Source organism: Mustela lutreola, chromosome 2, assembly GCF_030435805.1.
Source record: "Mustela lutreola isolate mMusLut2 chromosome 2, mMusLut2.pri, whole genome shotgun sequence".
Taxonomy (NCBI): domain Eukaryota; kingdom Metazoa; phylum Chordata; class Mammalia; order Carnivora; family Mustelidae; genus Mustela; species Mustela lutreola.
In genome coordinates this window covers 164,861,018-164,882,432 of record NC_081291.1, presented here as the reverse complement: position 1 = coordinate 164,882,432, position 21,415 = coordinate 164,861,018, and the positions used below count along the sequence as shown (strand labels likewise).

The 21,415-nt window shown below is 38.0% G+C and overlaps 2 protein-coding genes across 11 annotated transcripts in view; both read right to left on the bottom strand.

Annotated features, from left to right (window-relative positions):
- Nucleotides 1–87, bottom strand: part of CFAP44 (cilia and flagella associated protein 44) — a 159,593-nt gene extending 159,506 nt beyond the window's left edge. For all 6 annotated transcript variants that reach the window (XR_009351137.1, XM_059164104.1, XM_059164106.1 and 3 more), the window contains exon 1: nucleotides 2–87. The gene's annotated coding sequence lies outside the window, so the exon portion shown is untranslated. The remainder of the gene's footprint in view (nucleotide 1) is intronic.
- Nucleotides 88–5,596: 5,509 nt separating this feature from the next.
- The window catches only part of SPICE1 (spindle and centriole associated protein 1), a 63,413-nt gene continuing 47,594 nt past the window's right edge, over nucleotides 5,597–21,415 (bottom strand). For 4 of the 5 annotated variants that reach the window (XM_059164101.1, XM_059164099.1, XM_059164102.1 and 1 more), the window contains exons 13-18: nucleotides 20,944–21,168; nucleotides 13,742–14,232; nucleotides 11,470–11,653; nucleotides 8,779–8,881; nucleotides 7,715–7,802; nucleotides 5,597–6,332 (exon numbers count right to left, since the gene is read on the bottom strand). In XM_059164101.1, coding sequence (XP_059020084.1) covers nucleotides 6,279–6,332; nucleotides 7,715–7,802; nucleotides 8,779–8,881; nucleotides 11,470–11,653; nucleotides 13,742–14,232; nucleotides 20,944–21,168 — 1,145 coding nt within the window. In that variant the 3' untranslated portion in view covers nucleotides 5,597–6,278. Of the gene's footprint in view, nucleotides 6,333–7,714; nucleotides 7,803–8,778; nucleotides 8,882–8,902; nucleotides 9,156–11,469; nucleotides 11,654–13,741; nucleotides 14,233–20,943; nucleotides 21,169–21,415 lie in introns of those variants that run through there. The other variant, XM_059164103.1, reaches the window with a different exon arrangement.

Below are 21,415 nucleotides of genomic sequence, written 5' to 3'. Positions count from 1 at the left end.
CCCGAAGCACCGAGCGCGGCCGCGCGTTCCTGGTCCCGGCGCCAGCCCCAGGTCTCCGTTTACGGCGGTCGCCAGGCAACGCCCCCCTCCTCCCGGTGGGCGGAACCGGATGGGCGGTGAGGCGCATGCGCCGCCCGAAGGCGGCTGCGCGGGGAGGGGGGAATCCCCCGCGTTGGCCCTCGGACTCTCAGTCGCTTTGGGCTTTGGTTCTGGCTGCTTTCAGGCACGTGACTCGGGTTCGAGCCGAACAGAAAAGCGCAGCATGTTATCAGGTTATTATCCCATTTTAGTTTTATATCCAGTTTATACTATTATAATTATCCCAAGAATGTTATATCAATAAACGAAATGACTTTTGAATACTTAAGACACCTGCCCGGCAATTTAAAAAATGGCCCCTAGGGGCCCCGGCACACTACCACCGCAAAGATAAACATCTGAGGCTTTTTTATTGAGCTGTTTATGTGCCTCTGTTATCTCCGTTGGCTTCTACACGGAAATGATCTTATGTTGTGGGATCTTTGGTCTCCTGCTGCGGGGTGCGCAAAGTAGAGGCCTACCCAGAATTTCTAGGTTCCGCAGTTTGCTCCTTGGCGGCTCTGTGGTGCAGTAGTCACTGGTGACCAAACGTTGGTTTAAAATGGCTACCTGGTACACCTGAAACTAATCACTGTCCTGTATGTTAACTAACTGGACTTGAATAAGAACTTAAAAAACACTGGGTACAGTGTTGCAGTAAGTGACAAAGCACTTTGTATCAGAATGCATAGTGGATTCTTACAACTGAATAAGGAAAAAAAAAAACAAAAACAAAAATAAAAAAACTTAGAACCTAATTTTTCAAATGGGAAAGGGCTTTGACTACTTCACCTTATCAGAGGTCTGAGTGGCCAGCAAACACAGTAGTCCTTTGCAAAATGCACACCACAGTGCACATACACCTCACCCGCCATAATGGGTACAATTTTTAAAACTGCCAGAACCCAATGTGGAAGATATGCAGCAGCTGGAACTCTGACTGCTGGTTGGAATCTAATGGAACGACTTTGGAAAACCATTTGGCAGTTTCTTTAAAAGTTAAACTTATACCAGGCCATTCCTTGTCCGAGGTATTTATCCAAGAAAAACAAAAGCTTCTGCCTATACAAGGCCTGGTCCATGAACGTTGACAGCAGCTATGCTTGATAACCAGAAACTGGAAAGAAGCGCATCGGTCATTGACAGGGAAATGGATAAATGCCCATACAATGGACTACTACTCAGAAGTAAACAAGGAGGAAACTGACACACACAACATGAATGAATCTCAGTTATAGTGAGTGAAAGAGCCAGACACAAAATAGTACAATTGTATGATTCCTTTTAGATAAACAAATCTATGATGACAAAAAGCACATCAGTTTTTGCCCAGGGCTAGAGTAAAGGGAGGGATGCACTGAAGGGACGGGAGGAATCTTTTGGAGATGACCGAAATGTGTCTTGTAGTGGTAGTTTCAGCTGCCAAAAGTCAATTAATTATTCTTTTACAGTTAATTATATATACATTATCTTTTACAGTTAATTATATATACATTATTTCTCAATAAAGTTGATTTTCAAAAGGCTGTGTTCTATTTTGTATTTATTGGTTTCCATGTTACACAATTTTCCAAAAACTTTATTCCATGCATTTGTTGGTAGTACTGAAATGTTCTCTTCAGTCAAGTATTCTTGACTTCTAAAGTCTCCTGATTTAAACGATTATCTTTACTGTTAATTATCAAATGGTATATCCAGGGTGTCTGAAAAGTCAGAAAACGTAGGATAAACTTACTTTTAAACAGCATGTTAGTTACATTTTCAAATAATATTCTCAACATGTTTTCTTCAACCTCCAAACATCTTCAGGTGAAGTATCTCTAAATTTAAAGCACTGAGTCCAATGTTAATTTGAGAAAACCACAAAGAATTCACTACATAGTATCTTTAAAAATCTGGAAACACAAGGAAATAGTGTATTTATTTATGCACCAAAAAACTGGCAATCATCATTACGGAATGCTTATTATGAGTCAGGTCCCGTCCTTAACATATTTACATATACTCACCTCTCTTACTCCTCACAACCCTATAAGATATATCATGTCTGACTATCAAATGGAAAAATAAGATAATGTACTCAGGGACACAGCCCAAGTGGCAGAGTTGGCATTTGCATCCAAGCTTTGTGATGGCAATACTTGCAGACTTAGCCGCTGTGCTGGATCAACTCTTTCTTGTAAGTTAGGAGGAGTCCAATGATTGTATTTTAAAAAGAGGGGTGCCAGGGCACCTGGGTGGCTCAATGGATAAGCCTCTGCCTCCAGCTCAGGTCATGATCTCAGGGTCCTGGGATGGAGCCCTGCAGTGGGCTCTCTGCTCAGCAGGGAGCCTGCTTCCCCCTCTGTCTCTGCCTGCCTCTCTCTCTGTTAAATAAAATCTTTTTTTTTTTTTAAAGGGGGGGTGGTGCCTGGGTGACTCAGTTTAGCTTCTGACTCTTGATTTTGGCTCAAATCATGATCTCAGGGTTGTGGGATTGAGCCCTGCATTGGGCTCTGTGCTGACATGGAGCCTGATTAAGATTCTCTCTCTCCTTCTCCCTTGAGACCCTCTCCCCTGATTAGTGTTCACTATCTAAAAATATAAGAGTTTCAAGCCCTGGCTTTACCTCATACACCCTGGCATTAGACAACTTACTTACTTCATCTCCAGGGCTTAATTTTCTCATCTGTAAAGGGGAGGTGGGTGGCATTCAAACATGTCTAACTCAGTTTTACTGGAGATTTTAATGAGATAGCCATAGTTATGGCTCAATAAAGATAGTATAATTATTATTGTTGTTATGATTTTGTACTTGCAGACCATAGTCACTGTAAGATGGCAGCACAGTGTAGGCTTTGTACAAAGACTTCTTATGTCCCATCCCAGGGCCCCCACGCCTAAGTTGTGTGACTTTGAGAGGGTACTTACCCCTCCTGGTACTTCAGTTTCTTTATCTGCAAAAGGAGTAATAGTATCTACCTCATAAAGGTATCTTAAAATCATGAAAAGTGGCTAAAACAGCGCCTGGCACTTATGAAACAATGAATTATTATTAAATTCTGCTGACTTAAAATGATCTCACTATTCAGCATAGGAATGATTGTATCATTAACTATGGATTTGATTATCTTGTTTCTCTCCCAAGCTGTAATATGGAAAACTGCAAATCTTATTAAAGTTTAGCAAGTGATATAGCAGCTTTCTGGGGCTTTTTTTTTTTTTTTAAGATTTTATTTATTTGAGAGAGAGTGTGCTTACAAGCAGAGTGGGGCAAAGGGACAGGGAGAAGCAGGCTCCTGCTGAGCAGGGAGCCTGGGCCTTCATCTCAGGACCATGGGATCATGACCTGAGCCAAAGCAGAATGGACTGAGCCACCCAGGCACCCCTGGGGCATTTTGGAGAAGTCCTATGTTAGCCAAAAACTTGAGTCCTAACACAAGAAATAGAAGTGATCTGGGTTTGGACTACAAAGTGAATACAAATGTAGTACATCATCAAATATAGCAGAGTTCACCCCTCTGAGTTCAATGGTTCAATGGTTCAATGGTTCCCAAACTGAAGCATGCATCAGAATCACATGAGGGGCCTATTAAAACAGACATTTTCTGATCAATGGGTCTAGGGCATGGCCCATGAATTTTCACTTCTAACAAGTACCCGGGTGATCCTGACACTGCAGGGCCATACTTTGAAACCCACTGGTGCAGCCAGCTCTGAGAGCTGATAGAGGGCCCAAAGTAGTGTTACTTAAAACCAAATATGCACCAATTTATGATTTGGGGGTAATAAATATCTTCATAATGTTTCCCAAGCTTGGCTATACACTGGAATCATCTGAGGAGGTTTCTTAAAATGTTGTTTCTGTCCTACTCCGAGGTCTAAGTTAACTAGTCTGGAGTGAGACTTGGCCATTGAGAATTTTAGAAGGTCCCTATATGACCCTAATGGCAACCAAAGCTGAGAAGCACTGCTTTAGAAAGCCCAAGAGAGCAAGCTCTTTTCCCTGTTATCTATTATTCTTGGGAATTTTTTTAAACCTACTTTTGAAGTTTATCAATTAAAACAATTATTAGCAGGATGGATACTTAAATGTCAGTTCCACAGATTCCCAATGAGCACTAGTTCTCAACTTTGGCTACACATTAAATCACCTTAAGCAGCTTTATTAAAAATGTCATGTCAAGGGATATCTAAGTGGGTCAGCTGGGTAAGCGTCTTGCTTCAGCCCAGGTAATGATCCCAGGGTCCTGGGACTGAGTCCTGTGTCCAGCTCCCTGCTCACTGGGGAGCCTGCTTCTCCCCCTGCGTGCTGCTTCCCCTGCTTGTGCTCTCACACATGCGCTCTCAGGTGGACAGATAGACAGATAGATAAATGTCATGCCAACGGCTCACTTCCCAGGTAGCTGGTTTGGTCTTTTTTCCATGCTCCCAAAGTCGAGATCCATGGCTTTTGAAGTTTAAAGGAATAAAAGGGGGAAAAGTAAACAGCCAACCAGTTGAGGAACATTAAGAGAAATTAAGTCCAAAGAATATATTCACATAAAAAAAAAAGAATACATTCACATGAAATCTTGCCATTTGCAACAATGTGGATAGAACTAGAGAACAGTGTGCTAAGAGAAGTCAGTCGGTCAGAGAAAGACAAATACCTTATGATCTCACTTATATGTGTAATTTAAGAAACAAAGGAGCAAAGGGGAAAAAGAAAAAGAGACAGAGAGGCACACCAAGAAACAGACCATTAACTATAGTGAACAAACTGATGGTTACCAGCGGGAGGTGGGTAGGGGGAATGGGTGAAATGGGTGATGGGGATTGGGGAGGGCACTTGTGTGATGAGCACCAGGTAATGTATGGAAGTGTTGAATCACTATATTGTACACCTGAAACTTATACTACATTGCATGTTAACTAACTGGAATTTAAATAAAAACTTCAAAAATTAAAAAAACAAAAAACAAAAAACAATGCATTCACAGACCAAGAAGAAAACTTGACATTTCAATATTAGGAATGGTATTAAATGGCTTTATATTCCGGGCAGGGCTAGTATTTATTAAACACCAAGTTTTTAAAAAGTACATTACAGATTGAAGAACCTGCAATAATGCAAATGAATACAGATGACTTCATGTAAATAACATCAATGATACACAGGGAAGAATTATATTTTTGCCACCACAATGAAGAGGCCCAAATGAAAGTTGCATTTGACACTTCAAAGAATACGAATAACTCAGGAGGGACAGTGTTGTCTGAGAAAGTTCCCCAAGTAGTTTCAAAGTGTTTCCAGTGCCCTACTCCCACTACACCAGGTTGAGAATTCCCATCACACAGTGAAAGAACAGAGGTAATTTTTAAAGGAAGTTTAAAATAAAAGGCAGTGTCTGAGAGCCAAACAGGTGCTTTGGAGAAAACAATCTTGAATGTGTTGTAGATTCAGGGCTGGGAAAGTTGATAGCAAACTTTTGTACTCATTTCTGTTTCAAACACTAAATATACCAATAAATCAATGTCACTGCATTTAGACACAAGCTCTATGATCATTATTTATTTGATGTACATTACAATTATTGATGACATTTTCACATTCAAAGCCTATCCAAGAATTTTATAATATATACATCCACTCTTAGCTGCATAAACAAATGTGAATAAATGCCCCACACCTACTTTTTAAAGCTGTACATTCCACTTGACAGAAAAAGGCATGGACAACAGTAACTTCGTACCCAAAAAGAAATCAAAGGGAGGGCTTAATTTTTCTGAAAGCCAGACTTTAATCACCCAGAGCCATTTTATTATAAGTTATATACAAAGTAACTTAGCTCTTTAGGAAAAAATAAAAGAAATACATCACTTAAGATGTATATACTAGACAAAAAAAGAAAACCTGAATAAAGATGATAAGGCAAAATGCATTACTCAGCAAAACCTTATAATACTTATGAAATTATGAGAATATAAAACTTCAATTTCCCTATAATCAAAATTTAATTCACAGAAGGTTGTACATTAGTTAGTTGTTGGAAATCTATTTGAAAAGATCCAAGATTTAAATAATTGCTTTATTCTTTGTTCCGTAAGTACTAAGTTACAAGATCTTTGTAGGTTTTACCTAAAAGGACAAGAAAAGCTGAATGCAGAAACAGGGAAAGAAAGGGAGTGGGAGTTCAAGAATATACTGCTGAAAACAAATTCTATACAACGAACTTCACTTATGACACGTGGGTAGAAAGAGCAAACCAGCCTTCTTCATTCTGTTTTTCCGTCTGTTGAACAAAGATGCAAGATGGATTTAGAAAGTAATCAGAAACATGAGCCCAGTCAAGGTTTATAATTATTTAGACCAAGTACATAGAATTGAAGGATCATCACAGGATACTGAAAATTAAACTGCTACTAGCAATTTTTATTTCCTAACAGAGCTACTCCCAAATAACTGATTCCCCTGGTCAACAGATCCCCTGATTGATTGAGGAAACCTAAGTTTTAAATAAAAGATGAATGTATCTTATACAAACTATAGGTACAAATTTTTAAAATAGCAAAGTTATTTGATCTTAATGAATTAAATTTGTTACTAAATTCCAGAGATTAAGGGCAAATTATATAAAACAGTCTACTTTAAAACTTTTTTAGGGGCACCTGGGTGGCTCAGTTGGTTAAGGGTCCGAGTCTTGATTTTGGTTCAGGTCATGATCTCAGGGTTGTGGGATGGAGCCCCATGCTGGGCTCCACACTCAGCAGAGAATCTGCCTGAAGTTCTCTCTCCTCTCCCTCTGCCTCTACCTCTCTTATGTGTGCACACACATGTGCTCTCTCTCTCTTTTAAATAAATAAGTAAATCTTTATTTTAAAAACTTTTTTAGGATATAAGAAACAGCAAAGAATAAATCTTGTAGTGCTAGACAATTGGGATATTTGAGAATAACAATCTGGTTTATAAATACTCAATATTTACTGAAGCACTCACTACTTAATCCAATCTACAGCAAATCAGAAGATGTATGACACTGATTAACCACAACTTCTCTAACCAGTGGCACACTCAAATACAGCACACTAGGGTAAAGTGACAAGAAAAGTGACCCCAGGGCCCAGAATATCCCAATCCCACACAGCCAAAGCAAGCACCAAGGGACTTCAAGGCACGCCTGTATGTCCTGTCACATTACTGGAATGCTTTGTCTGAAACCAGTGATTTCCAGTGTATGTTGAAATCCTATTGAATTTTACCTTATTCCTTAGCTACCCTAGAATACAAAAGAAACTATATGGCTTAATGGTTTTTTTTCTAGTAAAGGTGAATTAGGAATTCTTTTCTTCTCAGAATTTTATGTCACCTGTAGGATAGCAAGACCAATTAAGAATGGAAATCACTAGGGGCGCCTGGGTGGCTCAGTGGGTTAAGCCTCTGCCTTTGGCTCAGGTCATGATCTCAGGGTCCTGGGATAGAGCCCCACATCAGGCTCTCTGCTTGGCAGGAAGCCTGCTTCCTCCTCTCTCTCTCTCTGACTGCCTCTCTGCCTGCTTGGTCTCTCTCTGTCAAATAAATAAATAAAATCTTTAAAAAAAAAAAAAATGGAAATCACTAAATCAGCCACCTTCCCTGACCCCTACACAAATTTCACAATTACATTTTATCACATACCTTTGTTCTTGGATTAACAGGTGTGAATCGCCCACTTCCTGAGGTGGCATTTAATGGAGAACAAGAATTACTAGTAGCCCCTGAAGATCTATTTATGCAAAATAAAAGAGAGTGAGAGTGTGATCTATCATCATTAACCTTCACAAATTATATAAGACTGACAAATCTCAGTACTGGCAATGGCTGAGTTAAGTCTAAATGAGGTAATTATTTCTAACATATTTTAATCACCCTAAGTTGTTTGTTTGTTTGCTTTTAATTAATAGACTTCCATTTTTAGGGCAGTTTTAGGTTTACAAAAGGACCGAATGTAAAGTACAGAGAGCTCCAATATAGCTCTCATTTCCCCCCCAGTTTCCCCTATTATTAACACTTTGCATCAGGTTACTACATTTATCACAACTGATGAGATAATATTGATACAGTATTCATTAAATCCATGGCTTGCATCAGGGCTCACCCTTTTGTTATACATTCTATGGGTTTTGACGAGTATATAAGAACAATTTCCACCATCAAGTATCATGCTGTAACATTCTGAACATTAAAGGGGAAAGATGCATGTGCAAGGGCAGGGTAAGGCTGGAAGAGTAAGGAGCCCTGGAACAGCAGCGTAGTGTCGCGGTAAGCACAGAGAGTGGAGACAGAAGAGCCAGGTCCACCCTCAGTGCCACCTTTTACCAACCATGTGACCCATCTAAGCAAAACACTCAAGTAGCTCAATGAGCTTCAGTTTATTATAAAGGAGAAAAATGCTACTGGTCACTTTACCCACCCTGTCTGTCAGAGGTTATCTCCTAATTTTATAACCTATAAAGTGCTCTATATATGTGCTATTATCCTATTTTTGTTCTCAACAGACAACCCACACTGTTCTACTTAAGGCCTATTCCTCACTCCTCTTCTTTTCCCCAGAAATTCTTCTCTCTAATTGCTTTATTTTCTCTACACGAGTGAGTCTGTCTGAACCTAAGTTAGATACTATGCACTTTCTTTTTTCACACATAGAATGAAAAACCACATTTTTTCATTTTTTAAAGTAACTGTTCATATTATAACCCTACCTTCTGGGATTTATCCCACTGGTAGGAGAGACAGTACTGCATTTTGAGCTTTCTGGGGCTTCAGCTCCTGGAATAGATACTTCAATTGTCCTCTTTCCTCCTTCTAAAATATAAAAATAAATATTAGTTTCATTATCTTTCATTAAAATAAAATAAAAATTTAACTTGATTTCTATCTTACTGAAAATTGCACATTACAAATTTGGAGGTTCTTTCTATATTTTCATTATGGCCCACAGACACCTTTGAAGGATTTTTTGTTTGTTTGTTTCTCAAAATGAACTGTGAGACAAGAAACTTTAGTTACTAGTGTCAATTCAGTAGCATGCCAGTTCATAGAAAGCCAGAATCTTCAGACAAGTGGTATCATGTCAGATCTGGAAGTGAAAAACAGAAATTAAGAGCTAGCCCTAAAAATCTTAAGATTTTTGTCACAAAGAACTTATCTAAAATTTTCAAAAAAATTAAAAAGAAAAAGGAAAATTTCTGAAGTCATTCAATAAAACTTTAAATCCTCTAAATCTATTACATTATTAGATTCCTGAAGGCATTGGCTTAGGAGGGGAAAGTTGGCTGAAGAGCTCATATAGCCAATGGCAAGTATAATTGTATTCATTTTCAATATTTCACAAGTAGATTATCACTTAACAAATATTTACTATCTACTAATGAAAGACTTAATGTCTATCCTGAGCAGTTTCACAGAGGTTCCTAGGAATCAGTACTTAAGAGCTTTATTGGGTAATGAAATCATATTTAATTGTACGACATATTCCTCCATTACCCTAGAAAACAAAAGAGGTTTTGCATGGCATATGATTATTTATATCTTTATCATCACAGTGCATAAAGATACCCATGAAACCAAAAATTTTACTTTTAAAAAGGAATATATTTGAAAAGGAGTATCTTTACTTTTAAAAAGGAATATTTTACTTTTAAAAAGGAATACTCCAAAAAGAGTATTTTGGAGATATAACCACTGGAATGAAAAGAACTCCATTTAGGGGCACCTGGGTGGCTCAGTGGGTTAAGCCTCTGTCTCTGACTCAGCTCATGATCTCAGGATCCTGGGATCAAGCCCCGAATCGGGCTCTCTGCTCAGCTGGGAGCCTGCTTCCCCCTCTCTCTCTGCCTGCCTCACTGCCTACTTGTAATCTCTCTCTCTGTCAAATAAATAAATAAATAAAATCTTTAAAAAAAAAAAAAAAAGAATGCAGTTTGCAAATTTACCAATTTGCTTTAGAACTTCAGATAAATCACTTCTTTTCCCTCAGTTTTTTTATGTATCAAAAAGCTTTAAGACCAGCTCTGTATACTTTCAGGGTGTGTTGAGAACTAATTAAGATAATAGAAACAAAGTACTTTTAAACTTAAAGAACAATTGAAACAGAAGATGTCTAATGTATTACAAAATTATTCTTAAGAGTAATTTGGCTTATTCTTCTTCATTGCACTTAGCGCAAAGACATTATCTCGTAATGCTGGGCAGGGATTTGTCCTGTTAGAAGCAGTTTTCCAAAGGCCCAGAGCAGGGTGGCAGGTAGTAGATGTTCAAACGTATCGAGTGATTTAATCAGAAGTTGCCTCTACACTTCATGACTATGAAGAACAACTATGAAGAAGCTAGAATAAGCAAAGAGAAAAGACCCTGGGGAAATGCATTATCTGTCATTTTCCAGTAATTTTCAAGAGTCTGCTTTCTAGGTCTGGAGTTTCAAAAAAGAAATGATTTGTAACTGAGAGAAAAAGTCTTATAAGGGAGGTGAGTGGGGAGGATGGGTAAAACCAGTAAAGGCGATTAAGAGCACACTAAGTAATCGCTGAGTAACGTACAGAATTGTTGGATCACTGTATCATACACCTGAAACTAATATAACACTCTATGTTAACTATACTGGAATTTAAAAAAATTTAAGTCTTATTGGCAGATACCTTAAAGATAGCCTACTTCAACCAGCCTCCGGACAGATGAATCCCTCTAAAACACCTCAGAGAACATACTACTTAGGATATAACTATTTTCTATCCCTCACAATTAGAACCTTCTTTTATACGGGGCCAAAATTAGTCTCTCTATAGCCTTCATACAGATCTATCCCTTGAGTCTTAGTAATTCAATTTTTGCCAAAGAACAACTTAAGATCTACTTCATTTCATCCATACTTTTTTGTTTGTAAATATTATGACAACTAATTTTTCAGTCACTAGCCTATTATTCAGAAGCCTCTCTAGTTTATCACACTCCTAAATAAAATAACAGAATAGGAAGTTTAATTTACAAATAAAAATGTTTTAATTGGTTTTAATAAAATAACTTGTAATTTGTTGTAACTTATAATTTGTTTAAATTCTAAATTATCATTTTGATGCTAATGTTTTATACTTAGCCACTGCATAGGTCCTAAGTGAATCATACACTATAATGAATCCCATTTACACATCAGGCAACTTAAGAATTTAGACACCAAAGATTAACTGCAGGTACCATGGTACAGCTTTCTACGAGAGTGGCCTTCTAGTCTTATTTCTGTCACTTATTCTGAGACTTAGGTCTGTTTCCTTCAATGTGAAATTGAAGACATTGAAATATATGCTTTGAGATTTCTTTCAGCTCAATATATACTTGCAAAATCAAGAAAGTAAAAACTCTCATGTGTCTGGCTTTTAAATCATGAATTTGTGACCAACCAGTCCATGCTCCGAGAGTTGATGGAATGGGTGATACTGGTGGAGAGGAAAGATTCAGACCAATAAGTTTCTGCTGCTCTATTAACTGCAAGAGTTTTCTACGAGCCTCCATACTCTGCCGATTCAATTCTGCAATCCGCTCCTCCATGCTACTTGATGTTAGAGGTTGTGTTGCTGGAAAGGTCTTTAAAAAAAAAAAAAAAAAAAAGGCACAAATTCCACATTAAAAACAATCCAAACAATTTTAACTTTTTGTAAAACTGAGCTCTTCCACTAAGAACCAGCTAGTTAGTATTCACGGCCCTCACTATATGTAAACTTGAATAGTAGGCAAAGAATAAAAGTCATTTAATTGAAAGATTAGGGCTAAAGGAAAGGGATACCAATCCTTCTGATACTGGCACCACATAATCCCTCTAGTCCCACTGTCCATGGAGAACGTCTGTGGAACAAAGCTTCCCTTCATCTCTTCATGTTTGTTGAGGTACACAAAAGGTCCCATGAGCAAAGACAGTACTGCTAGTGACCTGACTTCTAAGTAACAGGTCTATTAATTATAGATCTGTGGTGGGAATCTCAGTATAGAAAAGAGGATCTGTTATCCTCGAGAGATGCTTCTACCATCCCAATCGTCATACATGTACCATGAGTTATTTGGCCAAGATTTCTAGGAATCTTATCACTCTTCTTGACCAGGGGTCAGCCACCCCAAGCCATGTTTGGCCTCAGATATCTAATTTGAGAAATGTGGTGACTAGAAAAGAATATGAAAGGTAGAGTAAAAAAGCCACCCAAGGAATATAACGTAAATTTAATATGAAAATTCCTGAAATGAATACATGTGTCATTCTTGATTATTTCATTTAGTTAAATGCATCTCTTTGAGGAAAAAAAAAAATTCCTAATAGAAATCACTAATTTGTAACATACACTCGTTAATTTTAAAAAAGAGAGATAAACAAAACATTTGAAATTAAAGATCACTCTGAAATTCGGATTATGACAAAAAGAGTGGTGAAGACAATAACAGATTATCCTCACTAGCCTGATCTGTATACTAATTAGAAAAGCAGGCAGGCTCAATTTTCAACTCTGTTGCCTTTTTAAAACTAAGAGCTAGTTACCTGCTTCAAATAATTGTCAAAATTCTGCAAATGCAGAAATACCTCCAATGACTCAAAATTAAGGCAATCTGTACTTATACACATCTAGACCGAGAGCAGCTACCCGCTCCTAATACTTCTCCCTGGTAAAAGATTGCCAGTCCCCTCTGACTATTACTCTGTGACTCCACACTCATACTGCCCTTATTTCCCGTGACTCTGTGCTGACAGAGGTGGCCCTTAACCCCACCTCCATCCCCTCCTAAACTTCTTCATGGAAGCTCTCAATCTATCACTGGTAAAGGCCTTTATAGAAACAATCACCTCTGGAATCCTTAATCCATAAAGCTGCCCAGCTCCTTCCCACTGCTAAAAGACTGTTCCATCTGCTATCAGAACCCTGACAGGAGCCACTGTGGCTCACAAAGTGGTAAAAGGACGTGTCTCCCGTCACTGGGACCAGCCTAAGATCATGTTATAAACAGTCGCTAGCTGGAATTTAGAATCCCTTTTCTCCCCATGAACAAGAAAATGAAGATTTAAGTTACCTGGTTAGCCCATAAAATTTCTTCACTGTAATAGGCAGACTTTTCTATTCAAAGCATAATCCTCAGTCCGGTACCATCTGAGCACTTGTCAAAAATGCACAAGTACTATCTCAGAACTGCTCAATCAGAAACTGCATTTTATCAAGATCTCCAGATGATTCATACATACATTAAAGTCTCACTTTAATAATCCTTTAAAACATCATTTCTACAGGAAAATGCATTTGTGTGTCCTAAAAAATTAACTCCTCATGAATTAAGGCCCAGCTACACATAATTCTCTTGTATGAGCCCTATGAGAGTAAAAATGCTTTCAATTAAAATGTAGCTGTATAGCAGGCTTTCAAACTCAAACTAATTTTGCATTTTATATTTATAACTTCATTTGCAGCTTAATTTCAGCTTTTCTACACATTTTACCTTTGTCTTATTTTCCTCATTCATTTTCATCATTTTCTATTTTATGCTGTTCTCTTTTACTGTATGTGTTAAATAAACTGTTAAATAACTTTTCTTTTTCTTGTGATGAGGACATGACAAAGCATAAGCCTTCTAATAGCAGCCTCGAAGATATCCAGGAACGCTTTGTTCCAGCAAAGTACTTAAATAACTGGTACTCACTGCCGTCATGTTGCTCACATGACTTGTCTCTTGTTTGTTTAATTCCCGAACTCCATCCCCTTGCTCTCCTCCTGGCCCAATAATATTATTCAGATGTGCCTTGATAGCTGAATTCTGCAGGGTCAACTCAGCAATTCGTTCTATGACGTCTTTTCTTTGTATTAATGCTTCATTTGTTCTAAGCTGCTGCCCATCTCCCAGTACTGGGGTCTCTTCTGAGAACTCGAGGATTCTGGCCTGCTGAGTGTTTGAATGGGAGCTACAGAAGGGCTGTGAGAGGTTAACAAAAGGAGCCTGGGCTTTGTTCTCCAGATCTTCCCCCATGTGAGATACCCTCCATCTCTGAGTGAAGAGACGACTCTCTTCACTTGAATTCTGATTGTCTGTGTCAGTAGGGTAGGCCGTCTTTTCCCAATTTTGTTCATTCTCAATTATTTCCACAGTTGGAGGAATTCGTGGAGCAGGACGAGTTTGAACAGTCCTCCTCAATACTGTAGATAAAATTAAAACAGAATAAACATGCATCATTTAGCCACAGACTGGCTCTACAATCATCTCATTACTCATCATGGTAGTTAGAAATGTATTTCAAGAGAAGGGTCTGGTTTCTGAATGCCTAAATTATTTTAGCAGGGAATATACCACCAATACCACCTCAAACAATCAAATACAGAGACTTTTATATTCCTTAAGGCTCTATCAGTATCCTTGTAAAAAAAAAGTCTGCCAAGTTCACATTTTAATACATGTATTAACTCGTATCAGGGAATACTGGGGGTGTAGGGAGTATAAATACCTACTGTAAACTGAAGATAGGAAAGGCGTCTCTGAAGAAGTAAAATTTAAAAATGATTACATATGTGGCAGAAAGCAGAGCAAAGAACAGTACAGGCAGAGAGAACAACATATGTGAATGCCCAAAAATAGGAAAGAGCAAAGAAATGAGGCCAATTTAGTGTAATACAGTAACAAGGGAGAACGGGAAAAATATGAGTTTGGAGAGGTGTACAGAAATATTTCTCACTCAAGCCATGTTTGGAATTTTGTAGTTTAGTCCAAGATCAATGAAATATGGAGAAGGTTTGACAATGACTCAATTTATATTTCTTAAATGCTGTGTTAATTGGAAGATCCAAGAACGGAAGTAGGGAGACCAGTAAGCCATTGTGGTAGTTTAGGAGAAAGATGATGATAGCTCCAACGAGGGTATGTTGGCTATAGAGATGGAGAGAAGTAGGTATACTTGAGAAATATTTTGGTAAAAGAACTAAGAGTGATGAACTGGAAGTGGGGAGTAAGGGAAATACACAGATCAAGATGGCATGTGCAACTGAGTGGGCAGTGATACGATTTACAGAGATGGAGAAGATAAGAACAGATTTGGGGGAAGGGAAGCTATCAAGAATTTCACTTTGAACAGGATAAGTTTAAGTACCTGATGATTTATCCAAATATTCCCTCAGGCAAATGGGCTCATGGGTCAGAAACTTAAGACTCATCTAGGTGAAGATACAAAACTGAAAGTCACTGGCATATAGACAGTATTGGGAGCAATGAGAATGGCTGAGATTATTTCGAGAAAAAAAAATTGAACGAGAAAAGAAACCAATACCGACACATGAGAAAATCAACATGCAGAGCGGCATAAAGAGGAGAAGCTAGCAAAGCAGACTGAAGTGGGGCAGCCAGAATGGTTAGAGAAATATTACAAGAACGTGGTATGAAGGAAACCAAAAGGGAGTGGTTAACCACATACAATACTACTGTAAGACCTAGAAACACAAAGAAGAAAAGTACACTGGAGTTATTAACCTAGAGGCCACTGAAGTCCATAGCAGGAGTAGTTTAGGGGAAATGACCTAATAGAGAGAGAACTGGGGAGACAGATGCTCCTAGTTCAAGACTAGAGACTCACCTTCTTTCACTGACAACAAGGAAATAAAAAAATTAATAAACTCATATCAGTGAAGATTATGATCTAGGAAGAGAGTCATTAGCAAATGAGATTATTTTGACACATTTCTGAAAGACTAAAAGTGGATGGGAAGTGTATGAAAGAATGAATTGAGCAGAAGCCACAGTTTAGAACATGTATATGTTATAAGAAAGTGACAGGTAAAAGCCAGTCTTTCTGAGAGAACCGGAAAAAGGCCACTAGTTCAAAGCTGACTGTGCAGAAGGAGAAAGTGAGAAGTAGGCTGAAAATTGGAGAATAACTTGAAAGTTAATCTACTTCATAGTTATGTTGGTCAAGCTCTGCTCACTACTTGCCCCAGTCATCCTCAAAAGTGAAAAAATAGCATTGGGGAGGGCAACTGTGGTAGCCCCAGTGAAACAGCTGGATCCTACTTACATACCCTAAAAGCAAGCCTGCAGTTAATGAGGCGTGTCCATATATCAAAGCAACTGCTGAAGGGAAAGTCTATTGGGAAAAAAGACCTAGACCAACCTACACCCCAGAAGAGAAAACCTATGCCAACTACCTTTAACATTCGCTCCAGTCCTTTATTCTTAACTATGTTAGGTAGTGAAGGATCACCAGACATATAAGGAAAATCAACAGCACAAAATAGAAAAACCAGGATAGGAAAACAGAACAAAAGACAGAAGAAGAGAAGGGAAAATTCAGATACAAAAGATAATGTAATAAAATTCTAAAGGGTATACTCAGAAAAGAAGGAAAATTCAGATACAAAATATAATATAATAAAATTCTAAAGGGTATACTCAGAAGAGTGTTTCTGGAAGACAATGCATTTGTTTTGTTTTGTTGTGCTGTTTGTTGTTGTTGTTGTTGTTGTTTTTAATTTTTATTTATTTATTAGAGAGAGAGTAGAGTCCCTGCTGGGCAAGGAGCCTGGCTCCAGAATCGATCCCAGGGCCCTGAAACCATGACCTGAGCTAAAGGAAGCCGTTTAACCAACTGAGGCACCCAGGTGCCCCAAGATAATGCATTTGTAATAAGCATCAAAGAAAAAAGGACAATCAAACACTAAGAAAGGGCTGTTGCTTAGAAATTAAAAATATAACTTGGTGACATTTTTAAAAAAATAAAAGACAGAGTTGAATATAAAGTGAAAAAAAAATCTTCCAGAATATAAGAAGGAAGATATAAGGCTAAATACATAAGAAAATGGTCCAGGGGCGCCTGGGTGGCTCAGTGGGTTAGGCCGCTGCCTTCGGCTCAGGTCATGATCCCAAAGTCCTGGGATCGAGTCCCTCATCGGGTTCTCTGCTCAGCAGGGAGCCTGCTTCCCTCTCTCTCTCTGCCTGCCTCTCTGTCTACTTGTGATCTCTCTCTGTCAAATAAATAAAATCTTAAAAAAAAAAAAAAAAAAGAAAGAAAGAAAGAAAACTGCAGAAAGTCATGTGTCTTCATGTCCCAAAGGTCCCACTGGTGCCTCATAGGCAATGAGAGAGGGAAAAAGAAAAAAAGAAAAAAAAAAAAAAAAAACCCACACATTTAGACACACCTTATGCAAGGTCAGAATAAAAATAAAGGAATTCTAAAGCTTCCACAAAGAAAAAGTAGGTCAAATACAAAGAAATAAAAGTTAGATATTACATCATACATCTGAACTGCAACACCAGATAGTAAAAATCAATAGAACAATGCCTCAAATTTCTCAGGGTAAAGGATTATGGACCTATAATTCTATATCTAGGCAAATTATCACCCAAGTATAACAGAAAAAGGAAAAATGTTCTCAGATTTTTAAGAACTTAGGATTTACCTTCTATACACCCATTCTAATGATTTCTTTCAGAAACCTGAGGGAGAAAACGAAAGAGGAATAAATGGAATCCAGGAAATAGTAGATATAACCCTAGGAGTGTGACCTTAGCAAGTCCCAGGATAAGAGGTGTGTGGCAGGCCGAGTGAGCAATCAGTGCAGACTGGAACGGGGTGGAAGAGCTCTGGGAATTATCTCTGGAATGAAAGCAGATTCCACACCACACATAGTATAACTAAAGTACCAGAAGCTATTATTCATGTGTAAACAAGAGAGTAAATAAAGCACATTATTCTTGGGTAAATAATGGGTAAAAGCAATTCAAAACTCCAGGCAAAACAAAAACTAAGGAAGAAAGTTAGTATAAATATAGAGCAAACTTAAATATTCTGAACAACTGATTAAGTGAAATAAATTCATACTAAGAACTTTTTCCTTCCTGTGGCACAAAGACTGATAGTAACAATAGATCGAGAAACAAAAAAACAGTCACTTGTTTTCAACTTTCAGTAACCATCTATAGACAAGACACAGAAGACATAATTGTAGTAATGGAACAAAGGAAATGTCACCAAACTCCACGCAGTAAAAGGAAATATAGACAGTGAAGGTGTGAAGTGGAAGCACAGGAGAGCCAGAAGGGAAGTAGAGCTAGTATCCCTGTCTTTCATAGTGGAACGCCAAGAGCTACTGCATAGCGTTAACAAAGAAGAGAGAGAAAGTATTTGAAGTCACAAAAGTTAAGCAATAGAAGAATTAAAAATTAAAATATAATCATCCAAATTAGATAGAGAAGGAAAGTAGGAGTTAATGTTAATTAAACCCTCTTCTTTAATAAAAGACAGTCTATAATTATTGTGTAAAGTTAAAATTTAAGAGAAAATATGTAAAAATATCTTATGTTAATTATGGAGACTACCACAAGATAAGCAGAAATCAAATTGGGAAAAAATGCTTCCCTCTTAGGGCAGGCCTAAAGATGAAAGAGGAAAAGACCTTTGTATGTGCCTTTTTTTACCACATCAAAATAAAAATTAGAATTGACACTTGAAAATGAAGAATGAATGGGAGATAAGAAAATGAAAACAGCATATATATACTACTCTTTCAAAAGGTGTGACTGTAAAAGAAAGTAGAAGTCAATCAGTAGCTAACGGAAATGATCTACGATGGGAAATTCTAGGGCAATGCTGTCCATTACAAGAGTGTCTGGACATACGCAGTTATTCAAATTCAAATTCAAATTAATTAAGATTAAATAAAATTAATAATTCAGTTCTTCAGTCACATTAGCCACATTCCAAGTGCCCACTGATGCTAGCACCTACCAATATGAATGGAGCAGACACAGAACATTTTCATCATCACAGAAAGTTCTATTAGACAGAGCTATTCCAGAGTATAACTAAAGGCTGATAAAGGGATCTATGTACCTCCCACCTTTATCCGAACAATTTTTTATATGTGGGCATTCTAAATAAAAGTCTGAAAAAATATGATGACAAAACTTCACCAACTAAGAATACATGTTCAAAGGTTATTCCATCTGTACACTGTAAAAGAAACGTGTGGCATTATTTTCAAGGCAAACCTGCTAACAAAGAGGTGCCTATCACAGCCCCCAAATAATTGGCTTTAGTGGACATTTAGTATATTTGTAATCAGAGTAAAAATACTTTTGGTAATTGTTTCTTTAAAAGAATTTAGGGTGCCTGAGTGGCTGAGTTCCCTAGGCATTCAACTCGATCTCAGCTCAGGTCTTGACCTCAGGATTGTGAGTTCAAGCCCATGTTAGACTCCACACTAGGGGTGGAGCCTACTCTAAAAAAAAAAAAAGAACAACAACAAAAACTTCAAGCTATCTTCCTATCACCAGTGGGAAATACTTTATAATATCTCAAGAGATCATTAGATGAGCATATTAATACCATGTAAACATTTGAAAGCTTACTTTGAGAATGAAAATCTAACCTGAACAGAAATCAGAACTGAAATCATATCTCCAATTCAGAGTTAACAATTCTCTCTAGGCTCTAAAGTTAACAATTCTCTCTAGGCTCTGAAATGGTATCTCACAGAACTAGAGAGCCAGATGAACATTAAAGATAAAAGAAAAATCTCTCATTCTGAAGCCAGAAAAATGAATGTAGAGACGGTAAGTGTCTTAGCTCCATGCCTCCCAGCTAGTCATCAGATGGGCCAAGATTCTAGCACTTCTGACCCTCAGCCTAGCATTGTCTCCCTATACCAGAAAGACCTGACAGACTTTACAGTCACATAATAAATGCCAAAACAAATCTTATCATGGCAAGAACTTGTTATTTTCTTTAACTCTTATGGCCTCTTCAGGTCCTTTATTGAAAAGAAGGTACAGAAAATCTGACCAAATTTCTAAGTTTTAATGACAATAAAAGTTATTATTCTGTTCCCCTGTGTAAGAATGTAAACACTCAAAGAAATAAAAAAATGTATGCAAATCAGGGCTGAATAACATTTTTCTAAAAACACTGGAGGCAAATCTAAGGTAGTTTTTTAACTGAAGAATTATTTTAAAAAAAGGTTCTAAAGCTCCAGAATAAATGCACAGGTGGACAAATAAACATAATTTTCCAAACAATGAAACACTCCATGGTACTTCTGAAGACCATCCATGAGCCCCCAAGTTAAGAATCTCTGAGCTAAGGATAAACAATAATTTTTAGGGCTCCTGGGTGGCTCAGTGGGTTAAAGCCTCTGCCTTCAGCTCAGGTCATGATCTCAGGGTCCTGGGATTGAGGCCCTCATCGGGCTCTCTGCTCAGTGGGGAGCCTGCTTCTCCCTCTCTCTCTATCTGCCTCTCTGCCTATTTGTGATTTCTGTCTGTCAAATAAATAAATAAAATCTTAAAAAAAAAAAACAATAACTTTTAAAATTTTTATTCTAAACTCTATATATGTCCTGCAAAAAGTGACCTGAAAGCTATTTTTAATTGTTGATCAACTTTCACTATAAAACTACCTCAACTGACTAAGCTAAAGAAATTTCAATGAGAAATAGGTTAATAACCAAATCTGACTTACAAAATCCTTACAGTCGCAGTTCTTACCTTTCCTTGGCTAAACTTTCATTACTCTCTCTCTGGAGTATAATCTCTTGTTTCTTACCCTTTCCTATGCTCCTGGCCCACAGGGAAAGGAGGATTTCCCTTACTCTACATTTTAATGCTGAGGACTCTAATCCTTTGATCTGATATAATATTTACAATGTCTAATAGAACAGATACATAACGAAATTTAAGGTGACATTTCACCACAGGTGTAACACACATGATATACACAACCCTGAAAAATCCTCCTTTAGCTTAAAGGTTATGTGTGGCAATCAATATCTTTCAGAATTCCCTTTACTGGGTAACAATGGACACAGTATGTTGCATATATAAAGCATAAAAAAACAACCGTCAGGCAGCTTTAGAAGAAGCCTGCTTACCGTCCTGCAAGGGAGAGAATCCTGAGTTGCTCTTCTGCCTGGGTGGTGTCAACAACACAGCCGGCTCAAATATATGTGCGGGAAAACTGTTAGTCAGATTCACACTATCCGGGGGAGTTGGCACCTGAGACAGCTTAACAGGCAAGTCTTCCTGTGTGAATTCAGCCGCTTCCTCCCCTCTGAATGCCAATGGCATGGAGACATTAGCATTTACAACAGGGCCCTCTGAAGAAGATGAGAGGCTGTCAGCACTTGTAACTACAGATACACTGCAGGTATTTATACTTACATACATTTCCACAGAAAGCAAAATCACATGGACTCTAGAGTCTTCACTTTCTAGGCCATGTCGTCCTTTAGCTGTAACTCACAGGCAAGTCTCCCAAGGGGCCAGCACTGGGAAGAAGGGGCTGCTTTTGAGAAAAGCACTTAGTCCTTGAGACCTGCCTCAGCCATTGAGTTTATCTCATGC